The sequence below is a fragment of the Anolis sagrei genome, chromosome 5 (assembly GCF_037176765.1).
Source record: "Anolis sagrei isolate rAnoSag1 chromosome 5, rAnoSag1.mat, whole genome shotgun sequence".
NCBI lineage: Eukaryota > Metazoa > Chordata > Lepidosauria > Squamata > Dactyloidae > Anolis > Anolis sagrei.
In genome coordinates, this window is record NC_090025.1 from 199,528,101 (window position 1) to 199,542,725 (window position 14,625).

Genomic DNA, 14,625 nt, shown 5'->3' on the forward strand with positions numbered 1-14,625 from the left:
CTATCTATCTATCTATCTATCCATCCATCCATCCATCCATCCATCCATCTATCATCCCATCCACCCCATCTTTTATCTATGTATCTAATCTATGTATCTATGTATCTATGTATCTATATCTATCTATCTATCTATCTATCTATCTATCTCTATCTATCTATCTATCCATCCATCTATCATCCCATCCATCCCATCTGTCTGTCTGTCTGTTTATCTATCCGTCTGTCTATCTGTCCGTCCGTCCATCCATCCATCCATGTGTCCATCAATCTTTGGGGATTTGACTGGATGGCCCTTGATGCCTCTTCCAGCTTTATGAGTCTATCCTCTAATTGGCTGTCCTTCTCTCTCTCTCTAATCCCTCTCTATCTATTTATCCACCCAACCATCCATCCTGGCACCTGTCCCTCCATATATTTACCTATTTATCTATCTGTCCATATGTCCTTCTGACTATCTATCTATTATCTATTGATCTATCTATCTATCTATCTATCTATCTATCTATCCCTTAGGGGGTTGGATTGGGTGGTCCTTGGGGTCTCTTCCAAATCTAGAATTCAATCATTTTTCTGCCTCTCTATCCATTCATCTGTCCATCTGTACACCCATCTGTCTGTCCATTTATCTGTTTGTGTATCGATCCATCTCTTCCTCCCTTTCATCTGTATCTGTCTGTCTGTCCATCCACTTATCGCTTAGGGGGTTGGACTGGATGGCCCTTTGTGTATCTCTCAACTCAAGCATTCAATCATATGTCTATCTATCCATCCATCTGTCCATCTGTCCTTCCATCATCCTGTCCATCCACTTGTCCATTTACGTGTCGTCTAGTTGTCCGTCTCTCCATCCATCCATCCATCTCTCCCTCCCTCTCTTTCATCTGTATCTGTCTGTCTGTCAGTCCATCCATCTATCTCATAGGGTTTGGACTGGAAGGCCCTTTGTGTATCTCCCAACTCAAGCATTCAGTCATCTGTCTATCTATCCATCCATCTATCTGTCTTTCCATTGTCCTCTCCATCCATCTGTCCATTTACCTGTCATCTAGTTGTCCATCTCTCCATCCATCCATCCATCTCTCCCTCCTTTTCATCTATATCTGTGTGTCTGTCAGTCCATCCACCTATCTCATAGGGGTTTGGACTGGAAGGTCCTTTGTGTATCTCCCAACTCAAGCATTCAATCATCTGTCTATTTATCCATCCATCTATCTGCCTTTCCATTGTCCTGTCCATCTATCTATCTATCTATCTATCTATCTATCTATCTATCTATCCATCCATCCATCCATCTGTCTATCTGTCCTTCCATCATCCTGTCCATCCACTTGTCCATTTACATGTCGTCTAGTTGTCCGTCTCTCCATCCATCCATCCATCTCTCCCTCCCTCTCTTTCATCTGTATCTGTCTGTCTGTCAGTCCATCCATCTATCTCATAGGGTTTGGACTGGAAGGCCCTTTGTGTATCTCCCAACTCAAGCATTCAGTCATCTGTCTATCTATCCATCCATCTATCTGTCTTTCCATTGTCCTCTCCATCCATCTGTCCATTTACCTGTCATCTAGTTGTCCATCTCTCCATCCATCCATCCATCCATCCATCCATCTCTCCCTCCTTTTCATCTGTATCTGTGTGTCTGTCAGTCCATCCACCTATCTCATAGAGGTTTGGACTGGGTAGCCTTTTATATATTGTCCAACTCAAGCATTCAATCATCTGTCTATCCATCCATCCATCTATCTGTCTTTCCATTGTGCTGTCCATCCGTCTGTCCATTTACCTGTCATTTAGTTGTCCATCTCTCCATCCATCCATCCATCCATCCATCCATCCATCCATCCATCCATCTCTCCCTCCCTTTCATCTGTATCTGTGTGTCTGTCTGTCCATCCATCTATCTATCTCATAGGGGGTTGGACTGGATGGCCCTTTGTGTATCTTCCAACTCAAGCATTCAGTCATCTGTCTATCTATCTATCCATCCATCTGTCTATCTGTCCTTCCATCATCCTGTCCATCCACTTGTCCATTTACGTGTCATCTAGTTGTCCGTCTCTCCATCTATCCATCCATCCATCCATCTCTCCCTCCCTCCCTTTCATCTATATGTGTGTGTCTATCAGTCCATCCATCTATCTTATAGGGGGTTGGACTGGATGGCCCTTTGTGTATCTCCCAACTCAAGCATTCAATCATCTGTCTATCTATCCATCCATCTATCTGACTTTCCATTGTCCTGTCCATCCGTCTGTTCATTTACCTGTCATCTAGTTGTCCATCTCTCCATCCATCTCTCCCTCCCTCTCTTTCATCTGTATCTGTCTGTCTGTCCATCCATCTATCTATCTCATAGGGGGTTGGACTGGATGGCCCTTTGTGTTTCTCCCAACTCAAGCATTCAATCATCTGTCTATCTATCCATCCATCTATCTGTCTTTCCATTGTCCTGTCCATCTGTCTGTCCATTTACCTGTCATTTAGTTGTCCGTCTCTCCATCTATCCATCCATCCATCTCTCCCTCCCTTTCATCTGTATCTGTGTGTCTGTCAGTCCATCCATCCATCTATCTCATAGGGGGTTGGACTGGATGGCCCTTTGTGTATCTCCCAACTCAAGCATTCAATCATCTGTCTATCTAGCCATCCATCCATCTGACTTTCCATTGTCCTGTCCATCTGTCTGTCCATTTACTTGTCATCTAGTTGTCCGTCTCTCCATCCATCCATCCATCCATCCATCTCTCCCTCCCTCTCTTTCATCTGTATCTGTCTGTCTGTCCATCCATCTATCTATCTCATAGGGGGTTGGACTGGATGGCCCTTTGTGTATCTCCCAACTCAAGCATTCAATCCTCTGTCTATTTATCCATCCATCTATCTGCCTTTCCATTGTCCTGTCCATCCGTCTGTCCATTTACCTGTCATCTAGTTGTCTCTCTCTCTCTCTCCATCCATCCATCTCTCCCTCCTTTTCATCTGTATCTGTGTGTCTGTCAGTCCATCCACCTATCTCATAGAGGTTTGGACTGGGTGGCCTTTTATATATTGTCCAACTCAAGCATTCAATCATCTGTCTATCTATCCATCCATCTATCTATCTGTCTCTCCATTGTCCTGTCCATCTGTCTGTCCATTTACCTGTCATCTAGTTGTCCGTCTCTCCATCTATCCATCCATCCATCTCTCCCTCCCTTTCATCTGTATCTGTGTGTCTGTCAGTCCATCCATCTATCTCATAGGGGGTTGGACTGGATGGCCCTTTGTGTATCTCCCAACTCAAGCATTCAATCATCTGTCTATCTATCCATCCATCTATCTGACTTTCCATTGTCCTGTCCATCCGTCTGTTCATTTACCTGTCATCTAGTTGTCCATCTCTCCATCCATCTCTCCCTCCCTCTCTTTCATCTGTATCTGTCTGTCTGTCCATCCATCTATCTATCTCATAGGGGGTTGGACTGGATGGCCCTTTGTGTTTCTCCCAACTCAAGCATTCAATCATCTGTCTATCTATCCATCCATCTATCTGTCTTTCCATTGTCCTGTCCATCTGTCTGTCCATTTACCTGTCATTTAGTTGTCCGTCTCTCCATCTATCCATCCATCCATCTCTCCCTCCCTTTCATCTGTATCTGTGTGTCTGTCAGTCCATCCATCCATCTATCTCATAGGGGGTTGGACTGGATGGCCCTTTGTGTATCTCCCAACTCAAGCATTCAATCATCTGTCTATCTAGCCATCCATCCATCTGACTTTCCATTGTCCTGTCCATCTGTCTGTCCATTTACTTGTCATCTAGTTGTCCGTCTCTCCATCCATCCATCCATCCATCCATCTCTCCCTCCCTCTCTTTCATCTGTATCTGTCCGTCTGTCCATCCATCTGTCTCATAATGGGTTGGACTGGATGGCCCTTTGTGTATCTCCCAACTCAAGCATTCAATCATCTGTCTATTTATCCATCCATCTATCTGCCTTTCCATTGTCCTGTCCATCCGTCTGTCCATTTACCTGTCATCTAGTTGTCTCTCTCTCTCTCTCCATCCATCCATCTCTCCCTCCTTTTCATCTGTATCTGTGTGTCTGTCAGTCCATCCACCTATCTCATAGAGGTTTGGACTGGGTGGCCTTTTATATATTGTCCAACTCAAGCATTCAATCATCTGTCTATCTATCCATCCATCTATCTATCTGTCTCTCCATTGTCCTGTCCATCTGTCTGTCCATTTACCTGTCATCTAGTTGTCCGTCTCTCCATCTATCCATCCATCCATCTCTCCCTCCCTTTCATCTGTATCTGTGTGTCTGTCAGTCCATCCATCCATCTATCTCATAGGGGGTTGGACTGGATGGCCCTTTGTGTATCTCCCAACTCAAGCATTCAATCATCTGTCTATCTAGCCATCCATCCATCTGACTTTCCATTGTCCTGTCCATCTGTCTGTCCATTTACTTGTCATGTAGTTGTCCGTCTCTCCATCCATCCATCCATCCATCCATCTCTCCCTCCCTCTCTTTCATCTGTATCTGTCTGTCTGTCCATCCATCTATCTATCTCATAGGGGGTTGGACTGGATGGCCCTTTGTGTTTCTCCCAACTCAAGCATTCAGTCATCTGTCTATCTATCCATCCATCCATCTGTCTTTCCATTGTCCTCTCCATCCATCTGTCCATTTACCTGTCATCTAGTTGTCCATCTCTCCATCCATCCATCCATCTCTCCCTCCTTTTCATCTATATCTGTGTGTCTGTCAGTCCATCCACCTATCTCATAGGGGTTTGGACTGGAAGGTCCTTTGTGTATCTCCCAACTCAAGCATTCAATCATCTGTCTATTTATCCATCCATCTATCTGCCTTTCCATTGTCCTGTCCATCTATCTATCTATCTATCTATCTATCTATCTATCTATCCATCCATCCATCCATCTGTCTATCTGTCCTTCCATCATCCTGTCCATCCACTTGTCCATTTACGTGTCGTCTAGTTGTCCGTCTCTCCATCCATCCATCCATCTCTCCCTCCCTCTCTTTCATCTGTATCTGTCTGTCTGTCAGTCCATCCATCTATCTCATAGGGGTTTGGACTGGAAGGCCCTTTGTGTATCTCCCAACTCAAGCATTCAGTCATCTGTCTATCTATCCATCCATCTATCTGTCTTTCCATTGTCCTCTCCATCCATCTGTCCATTTACCTGTCATCTAGTTGTCCATCTCTCCATCCATCCATCCATCCATCCATCTCTCCCTCCTTTTCATCTGTATCTGTGTGTCTGTCAGTCCATCCACCTATCTCATAGAGGTTTGGACTGGGTAGCCTTTTATATATTGTCCAACTCAAGCATTCAATCATCTGTCTATCCATCCATCCATCTATCTGTCTTTCCATTGTGCTGTCCATCCGTCTGTCCATTTACCTGTCATTTAGTTGTCCATCTCTCCATCCATCCATCCATCCATCCATCTCTCCCTCCCTTTCATCTGTATCTGTGTGTCTGTCTGTCCATCCATCTATCTATCTCATAGGGGGTTGGACTGGATGGCCCTTTGTGTATCTTCCAACTCAAGCATTCAGTCATCTGTCTATCTATCTATCCATCCATCTGTCTATCTGTCCTTCCATCATCCTGTCCATCCACTTGTCCATTTACGTGTCATCTAGTTGTCCGTCTCTCCATCTATCCATCCATCCATCCATCCATCTCTCCCTCCCTCCCTTTCATCTATATGTGTGTGTCTATCAGTCCATCCATCTATCTTATAGGGGGTTGGACTGGATGGCCCTTTGTGTATCTCCCAACTCAAGCATTCAATCATCTGTCTATCTATCCATCCATCTATCTGACTTTCCATTGTCCTGTCCATCCGTCTGTTCATTTACCTGTCATCTAGTTGTCCATCTCTCCATCCATCTCTCCCTCCCTCTCTTTCATCTGTATCTGTCTGTCTGTCCATCCATCTATCTATCTCATAGGGGGTTGGACTGGATGGCCCTTTGTGTTTCTCCCAACTCAAGCATTCAATCATCTGTCTATCTATCCATCCATCTATCTGTCTTTCCATTGTCCTGTCCATCTGTCTGTCCATTTACCTGTCATTTAGTTGTCCGTCTCTCCATCTATCCATCCATCCATCTCTCCCTCCCTTTCATCTGTATCTGTGTGTCTGTCAGTCCATCCATCCATCTATCTCATAGGGGGTTGGACTGGATGGCCCTTTGTGTATCTCCCAACTCAAGCATTCAATCATCTGTCTATCTAGCCATCCATCCATCTGACTTTCCATTGTCCTGTCCATCTGTCTGTCCATTTACTTGTCATCTAGTTGTCCGTCTCTCCATCCATCCATCCATCCATCTCTCCCTCCCTCTCTTTCATCTGTATCTGTCCGTCTGTCCATCCATCTGTCTCATAGGGGGTTGGACTGGATGGCCCTTTGTGTATCTCCCAACTCAAGCATTCAATCATCTGTCTATTTATCCATCCATCTATCTGTCTCTCCATTGTCCTGTCCATCTGTCTGTCCATTTACCTGTCATCTAGTTGTCCGTCTCTCCATCTATCCATCCATCCATCTCTCCCTCCCTTTCATCTGTATCTGTGTGTCTGTCAGTCCATCCATCTATCTCATAGGGGGTTGGACTGGATGGCCCTTTGTGTATCTCCCAACTCAAGCATTCAATCATCTGTCTATCTATCCATCCATCTATCTGACTTTCCATTGTCCTGTCCATCCGTCTGTTCATTTACCTGTCATCTAGTTGTCCATCTCTCCATCCATCTCTCCCTCCCTCTCTTTCATCTGTATCTGTCTGTCTGTCCATCCATCTATCTATCTCATAGGGGGTTGGACTGGATGGCCCTTTGTGTTTCTCCCAACTCAAGCATTCAATCATCTGTCTATCTATCCATCCATCTATCTGTCTTTCCATTGTCCTGTCCATCTGTCTGTCCATTTACCTGTCATTTAGTTGTCCGTCTCTCCATCTATCCATCCATCCATCTCTCCCTCCCTTTCATCTGTATCTGTGTGTCTGTCAGTCCATCCATCCATCTATCTCATAGGGGGTTGGACTGGATGGCCCTTTGTGTATCTCCCAACTCAAGCATTCAATCATCTGTCTATCTAGCCATCCATCCATCTGACTTTCCATTGTCCTGTCCATCTGTCTGTCCATTTACTTGTCATCTAGTTGTCCGTCTCTCCATCCATCCATCCATCCATCCATCTCTCCCTCCCTCTCTTTCATCTGTATCTGTCTGTCTGTCCATCCATCTATCTATCTCATAGGGGGTTGGACTGGATGGCCCTTTGTGTTTCTCCCAACTCAAGCATTCAGTCATCTGTCTATCTATCCATCCATCCATCTGTCTTTCCATTGTCCTCTCCATCCATCTGTCCATTTACCTGTCATCTAGTTGTCCATCTCTCCATCCATCCATCCATCTCTCCCTCCTTTTCATCTATATCTGTGTGTCTGTCAGTCCATCCACCTATCTCATAGGGGTTTGGACTGGAAGGTCCTTTGTGTATCTCCCAACTCAAGCATTCAATCATCTGTCTATTTATCCATCCATCTATCTGCCTTTCCATTGTCCTGTCCATCTATCTATCTATCTATCTATCTATCCATCCATCCATCCATCTGTCTATCTGTCCTTCCATCCTCCTGTCCATCCACCTGTCAATTTATGTGTTGTCTAGCTGTCCATCTCCCCATCCATCCATCCATCCATCCATCTATCTTTCTGTCTCATGGGGTTGGACTAGATGGCCCTTGTGGGGTCTCCCAACGCTAGGATTCAGGAAGGTGCCTTGGAGGGTGTCCTGTTGCTGAGCCGCCCCCAAAAGGCTTGAGGAGCCCCTTCTTTGAAGGCAGTGCTTCACCAGTACCCCCCCCCCCTTGCTGCTTCCTCCCCTGCAGCTGTCGCCGGTGCCTGGGTGCCCGTTCCCGCTCTCTGCTAAGCGCCCTGCTCTTCTCCTCGGGGGTCTGGATGCTGGGGGTCCTGCTCCGCCGCCAGGCCCTACGACTGCTGCTCTCCTACCACGGTTGGATGTTTGAGCCTCACGGAAAGATCGGCCGGAGCACCAAGATCTGGGCCGTGAGTCTCTGGGGCGGGCTGTGTGTCTGTGGGCATCTTCTCCTCTGGGGCCTCATGTCTTGGGATGCCTTTCCACTGGAGAATGAACACAGTTTGAGCCCAATTTAACTGTTGCAGCTGTTGCATCCCAGACCAGGAAATAAGACCATAAGATTAAATCCACCACACTGGACTATAGGAAAAACAATCCTTTTTTATTGATGAAAAATTGGTTACAAAAGAAAGGCAAATGCAAAGTCAAAAAGCCACAATGGAAACACAGCAGCCAGTAGAATCTCTGAACTTGAGCAAAATTCCAAAAACCAGAATATAAAAACCAGGAACCTGTTAGCATCCCACTAACCATGTGCTTGAAAACTAGAAGCCTCTGGGATTACCGGTCATGGAACACAGGAATTCTGCCAAGGCACAGCCGCAGTCCAAAACGTTGCTTGATCTAATGAGACACCCGGAAGGAGGCCCCTTAAACCAAATAAACTATTCCTTGAAACGCCCCTTGACTTTGAAGCCTGGGCCTGTCTCTCCTGTAATCTATTTGACCTTCGTAGAAACTGTGAATCACTCCTGTCTCTAGCTATCTGTTCCCTTCGGTCCTCATTAAAAAAACCCAGGTGTGATTTCCTCTGGAGAGCTATCACGTAGGCCTGGGTAACAACGGAAAAATTTGTTTCTAAAATCGATTCGTTTTTTGGGGGTTTTTGCGTTTCATTATTTAAAATAATTACAAAATTTTCCTTTTAAAAAGTTCGATATTTACGAAATTTCGTAAATGGTAAAAAATTAACGAATCGATTTCCGAAACAATAACGAATCGATTCGTTAATGGCGGACGCTAATTAAACCATAAAACTAGCCCAGACATGCGGAAATAATAACGAAACGACCTCAGAACAATAACGAAACGAATACAATAACGAAAAACGAAGCATTTACAAAATGTATTTAAAAATTCGTTTTTTAAAATAATTGCACCAGAATGGTTCGTTATCGTTTTGTAATTGAAAAATTAACGAATCATTAACGAATTACGAATTAACAAAACGAAACCGCCCAGGCCTACTATCACGGCTGGATTCCAAAACATTTTCATCAGGCTGTTCAGTTTCACTTTCCTCGCCACTGAGCTCAGCATCAACAACAGTTTCAACACAATCAGGGAGAGATACATGTTCAGTGGCTTGCTCAGTTAGAAATACAATCAGAGAATCAGGTTCACACAGAGACTGGGGCTCAGGTTCACACAGAGCAGGCTGAACCCCAACAGCAGCTCAAGTCTATAGAACCCTTGGAGTTGTAGTTAGGTGCATCTACACCAGGCGTGGCCCAACTTGTCAGGGGTCACTTGGGATTCAAGCTGCCCCCTGGAATTTTGCAGCCACAGGTACGAGTGTTCTCTGTGACATGCACGCTGCACTGCATCTTATCTGCTCTTCCCCTGCCTTTGTGCTTTTTCAGTCAAGCATACCGGAATGGTAAATCCTTTATTTCTACTTCCAGCTATTTATAGTTACTTACAGAGAGGCGGTCGCGACAGAAAAGAGAGAAGAAGCACATGTTCCAGCTTTATAAATCATTGCCCCTACTAGCTTATCTCTGTTGACACCCCCAGACGTGACATCTGGGCTGGTCACTGTTGCCCACCCGGATATGACATTTCTGGTCCAGCCTCTCCATGTACTAAATATGTATTTATTTATCTACTATATTTGTATACCACTGTTGCAATCCAGAGCAGGGAACGAGGCCCTAAGATAACTCTCCACCACACTTGACTGTGAAAAACAATCCTTTTTTATTGAAGAAAAATGGTTACAAAATAAAGGAAAAATGCAAGTCAAAAGCCACAGCAAAATCAGCAAACATGAATTTAAATGGACAAAGCAAAACCAAAAGCCTCACTGTGAAATACTGGAACCTGTTAGCAATCCACTAACCGTACTTGATATCCTAGAAATCTTCCCAAACTATGGCCAGGGAACCGGGAGAACTGCCAAGGTCTTCATCAATTCTGAAACGATGCCTGAACTGAGGCAATCAGCCTGGCGTAAGGCAATTAAAACTCAAGAATCGGTTCCGTGAACCGCCCTTCTGTTTTGAAGCCAATGTTTTTAATTCTTGAATTCGGGAGGATCGACGCAAACTGAGTGATTTACTTCTGTCTTCCCAAATTTGGCCCCTTCTGTTGTCATTACAGTTACCAGGTGCAGAAGGGAGGGAAAGTTCAAGGTCTCCCTCTGAAACATTCTCAGAAACACTGGTACTTTCATTTTCCAAATCTACAGAAGTTCCTTCCTCACTAATTTTAGGAGCATTGGCATTTTCCAAACCTACAGCAGTTTCTTCCTCACTAATTTCAGGAGCATTGGCATCAAAAGGTACATTTCCACTAGCATCAATAAATATATTTTCATTAGCATCAGGAGGAACAAACAGAGAATCAGGTTCAAGTTCAAACTCAGGCTGAACCCCAACAACCACCTTTCTCAGCCCACGGGCGACTCAATAATTTAACTCCTCAGTTACCCATGTCTTGGGAATTATTTTTCCTGGCCTATAACTCCACAAAAACTTTGTCCCTCCGGGTGTTGTGGATTCCAACTTCAACAATTCCTAATAGCTGGTAGGCTGTCAGTGTCATCGGCAGCACAGCAAGGCAGGAACAGATCAATCACAGCCACCTTAAGCTAATAACTACTTTATTTTACAGCTATATACATTAGAAGCTACTTAACACTCAGCACATCGTAAACTTGCTTCTTTACCATCCGATCGTAACATTGTGAACTTCCTAACTGTTATCAGTACTAGTCCACACCTCCTGCATTCCAGAGTGACGTGTGACACACGATGCAGGATGCTGCTATACACTTGATTTATGACCTCTCTAGGAATGCCGTAACATTGTGAACTTCCTAATTGTTATCAGTACTAGTCCACACCTCCTGCATTCCAGAGTGACATATGAAGTAAGACACAGGACGCTGCTATACACTTGATTTATGACCTCTCTAGGAATGCCGTTCCCTCCATGGTTCAGTTAACTCTTTCCACACAGGAATATATTACACTCGGCACATAGCTACTGCATTTTAAACATACATCTATACTTTGAAATCTACATTATAAATTGCAAACAGCTTCAACATAGGCTGTTAGGAATTGTGGGAGTTAACGTCCAAAACACTCAGAGGGCCGAATTTCGCCCATGCCAGATGCACACTGTGGAATGAATACAGCCTGACCCCACTTGAACTGCCATGTCTTAATGCTATAGGAGTTGTAGTTTTGCAAGGCCCGTCATCCTGATGTCTCACCAAACTACAACTCCCAGGTTTCCATCGCATTGAGCCACAGTACTAGTCCACACCTCCTGCAGTGAAAGTGGTGGCAAACTGCATTCCTTCCACCAGAGTAGATGCAACCTGGGAGATTGGGGTTGCGTCTACACTGTCGAGTTAATGAAGTTTGACACCGCTTTAAGCTGCCGTGGCTCCAGGCAATGGAATCTGAGATGCTGCATTTTTGCAAAGCCTTAAGCCATTTCTGCAACCATTGCTGGTGCCTCAGCAGAGTATTTGCAGGAAAGCCATGGATGGTCAAAGTCCTAACGAAATGAAGGACTTCTGGCCCAAGAATATAGTTTGTGGTCAGCACAAGCAACGGTGGCTGTGGCCTAAGGCTGCTTCTTTGACTGCTTGATGCACTGACCTCTCTCTCTCCCCCCCCCTTGACCCCACTCCCCTTTTCCAGGCTGCGGTCAGAGTGATGTCCGGACACCATCCCATGCTGTACAGCTTCCAGACCTCTTTGCCCAAGCTGCCCGTTCCTCGGGTGGCTGACACCATCCAGCGGGTAAGTGGAAGGTCAGTGGCCAAAAGGGACCATATTGGGGAAGGGTCAAGCCCCCTTCTGAAGTGGCCGCCTCATTGCTTAGTGTGCTGTGGGTCTGGCTGTGTCCGGTCAATTGGGGTTAAGGTCACATTATACAACATTCTATGTAAGAGACCTCTTTGGGTGCATCTACAAAGTAGAATTGATGGTGTTTGATCCCACATAATAATAATAATAATAATAATAATAATAATAATAATAATAATAAGTAGTAGTAGTAGTAGTAGTAGTAGTAGTTCAGTGCTATGGAGCCCTGGGAGTTGTAGTTTGGAGAGATATTTAGGATGCACCCAGACTGTAGAAATAATGCAAGCAGGCCCCACTTGGACTGCTGTGGCTCAGTGCTATGGAGCCCTGGGAGTCGTAGTTTGCAGAGATCTATTGGATGCACCTAGAGTGAATGCAGGCTGACCCCACTTCAACTGCCCTGGGAGTTATAGTTTGGAGAGATATTTAGGATGCATCCAGACTGTAGAATGAAAGCGGGCAGAGGTGGCCCTAGGTAATTTTCAAAGGTAAGCAAACAGTATTTTGTCCCCCCCCCCAATCATTGATATATATTTTCTGTTTGTCGTGGGAGTTCTGTGTGCCATATTTGGTTCAATTCCATCATTGGTGGAGTTCAGAATGCTCTTTGATTGTAGGTGAACTATACATCCCAGTGACTACACTTGCCGCACTTGCTCCCTTGCCTGGCCCGCTTTGGGTCCGGAGGCGTGCCTGAAGGCCTGTGCACCAAAAGTCACCTCTTCTCCTGACTTTCTCCTCAGCCATTGGGACCAAGAGAGAGAGAGAGAGAGAGAGGTGGAGATGCCCACCTTTCCTGAAGGTAGGCGCAAAAACAAAGGAGGGAGCAGAGGTGGGAGATACCTCCAGCCGGAGGGGCTCTCTCTCTCTCTCTCTCTCTTGGTCCCAATGGCTGAAGAGAGAGATGCCCAGCTTTCCTAAAGGTAGGCGCAAAAACAAAGGAGGGAGCGGAGGTGGGAGATACCTCCAGACGGAGGGGCTCTCTCTCTCTCTCTCTCTCTCTCTCTCTCGGTCCCAATGGCTGAAGAGAAAGTCAGGAGAAGAAGTGACTTTTGGTGCGCACGCTGGGGTCTTCAGACACGCCTCCGGACCCGAAGCGGACCAGGCGCGGTGGTTCCGCCCCTTGGCCCACCCGTGGATTGGGGAGAGGAGAGGAGGCGGGTGGAGCGCCGGGGATCAGGAAAGAGAGCCGGTCATGAGGAAGGGATCGAACGCGGAGAACGGTTGAGCACCGGCTCTGCTCGTGTACACGGTGTCCGGGTGAAGCAGGAACGAGAGGGGCTAGGCGAGGCTCAAGGGCCCGGCCCCTTTCGGAAGAGGATTGCCCGGCAGCGAGGCAAGAAAGCCGAGGCTCCCCCCGGACTGCTAGGGCTGTTGTGAGCTGGGGGGGGGGCGCTCCTCAAGTGGCAGTCGAGGGGCATTTACAGAGGTGCCTCTGCGCCCCTGGCAAAAAAAAGTGTTCTGCGACCGCTTACTTCGCGTAATGAACAAGCTGCCCCTGAAAGCAGGGCCCACTTGAACTGCTATGGCTCAACACTATGGAGCCCTGGGAGTCGTAGTTTGCAGAGATCTATTGGATGCATCTAGAGTTAATGCAGGCTGATCCCACTTGAACTGCCCTGGGAGTTATAGTTTGGAGAGATATTTAGGATGCATCTAGACTGTAGAATGAATGCAAGCAGGCCCCACTTGAACTGCTATGGCTTAATGCTATGGAGCCCCGGGAGTTGTAGTTTGCAGAGATATATAAGATGCATCTAGAGTGAATGCAGGCTGACCCCATTTAAACTGCCCTGGGAGTTGTAGTTTGGAGAGATATTTAGGATGCATCTAGACTGTAGAATGAATGCAAGCAGGCCCCACTTGGACTGCTATGGCCCAATGCTGTGGAGCCCTGAGAGTCATAGTTTGGAGAGAGATATAGGATGCATCCACTTGGATTGCTATGACTTCACTTGGACTACTATGGCTCAATGCTATGGAGCCCTGGGAGTCGTAGTTTGCAGAGATCTATAGGATGCATCTAGAGTGAATGCAGGCTGACCCCACTTGAACTTCCCTGGGAGTTATAGTTTGGAGAGATATTTAGGATGCATCTAGACTGTAGAAATAATGCAAGCAGGCCCCACTTGGACTGCTATGGCCCAATGCTATGGAGCCCTGGGAGTCGTAGTTTGCAGAGATATATTCGATGCATCTAGAATGAATGCAGGCTGATCCTTCTTGAACTGCCCTGGGAGTTGTCGTTTGGAGAGATATATAGGATGCATCTAGACTGTAGAAATTCATGAATGCACGCTTGGACTGCTATGGCTCAATGTTATGGAGTCCTGGGAGTTGCAGTTTGGAGAGAGATATAGGATGCATCCAGCTGGACTGCTATGACTCCACTTGGACTACTATGGCTCAATGCTATGGAGCCCTGGGAGTCGTAGTTTGGAGAGAAATATAGGGTGCATCCACTTGACTCCTATGGCTCCACTTGGACAGCTATGGCCCAATGCTATGGAGCCCTGGGAGTCGTAGTTTGGAGAGAGATATAGGATGCATCCACTTGGACTGGTATGACTCCACTTGGACTACTATGGCTCAATGCTATGG

At 46.1% G+C, this 14,625-nt stretch overlaps 1 protein-coding gene across 2 annotated transcripts in view; it reads left to right on the top strand.

Annotated features, from left to right (window-relative positions):
* The window catches only part of CPT1B (carnitine palmitoyltransferase 1B), a 69,758-nt gene that overhangs the window by 19,552 nt on the left and 35,581 nt on the right, over positions 1–14,625 (top strand). For both annotated transcript variants that reach the window (XM_060776318.2, XM_067469421.1), the window contains exons 4-5: positions 7,929–8,106; positions 11,857–11,958. In XM_060776318.2, coding sequence (XP_060632301.2) covers positions 7,929–8,106; positions 11,857–11,958 — 280 coding nt within the window. The remainder of the gene's footprint in view (positions 1–7,928; positions 8,107–11,856; positions 11,959–14,625) is intronic.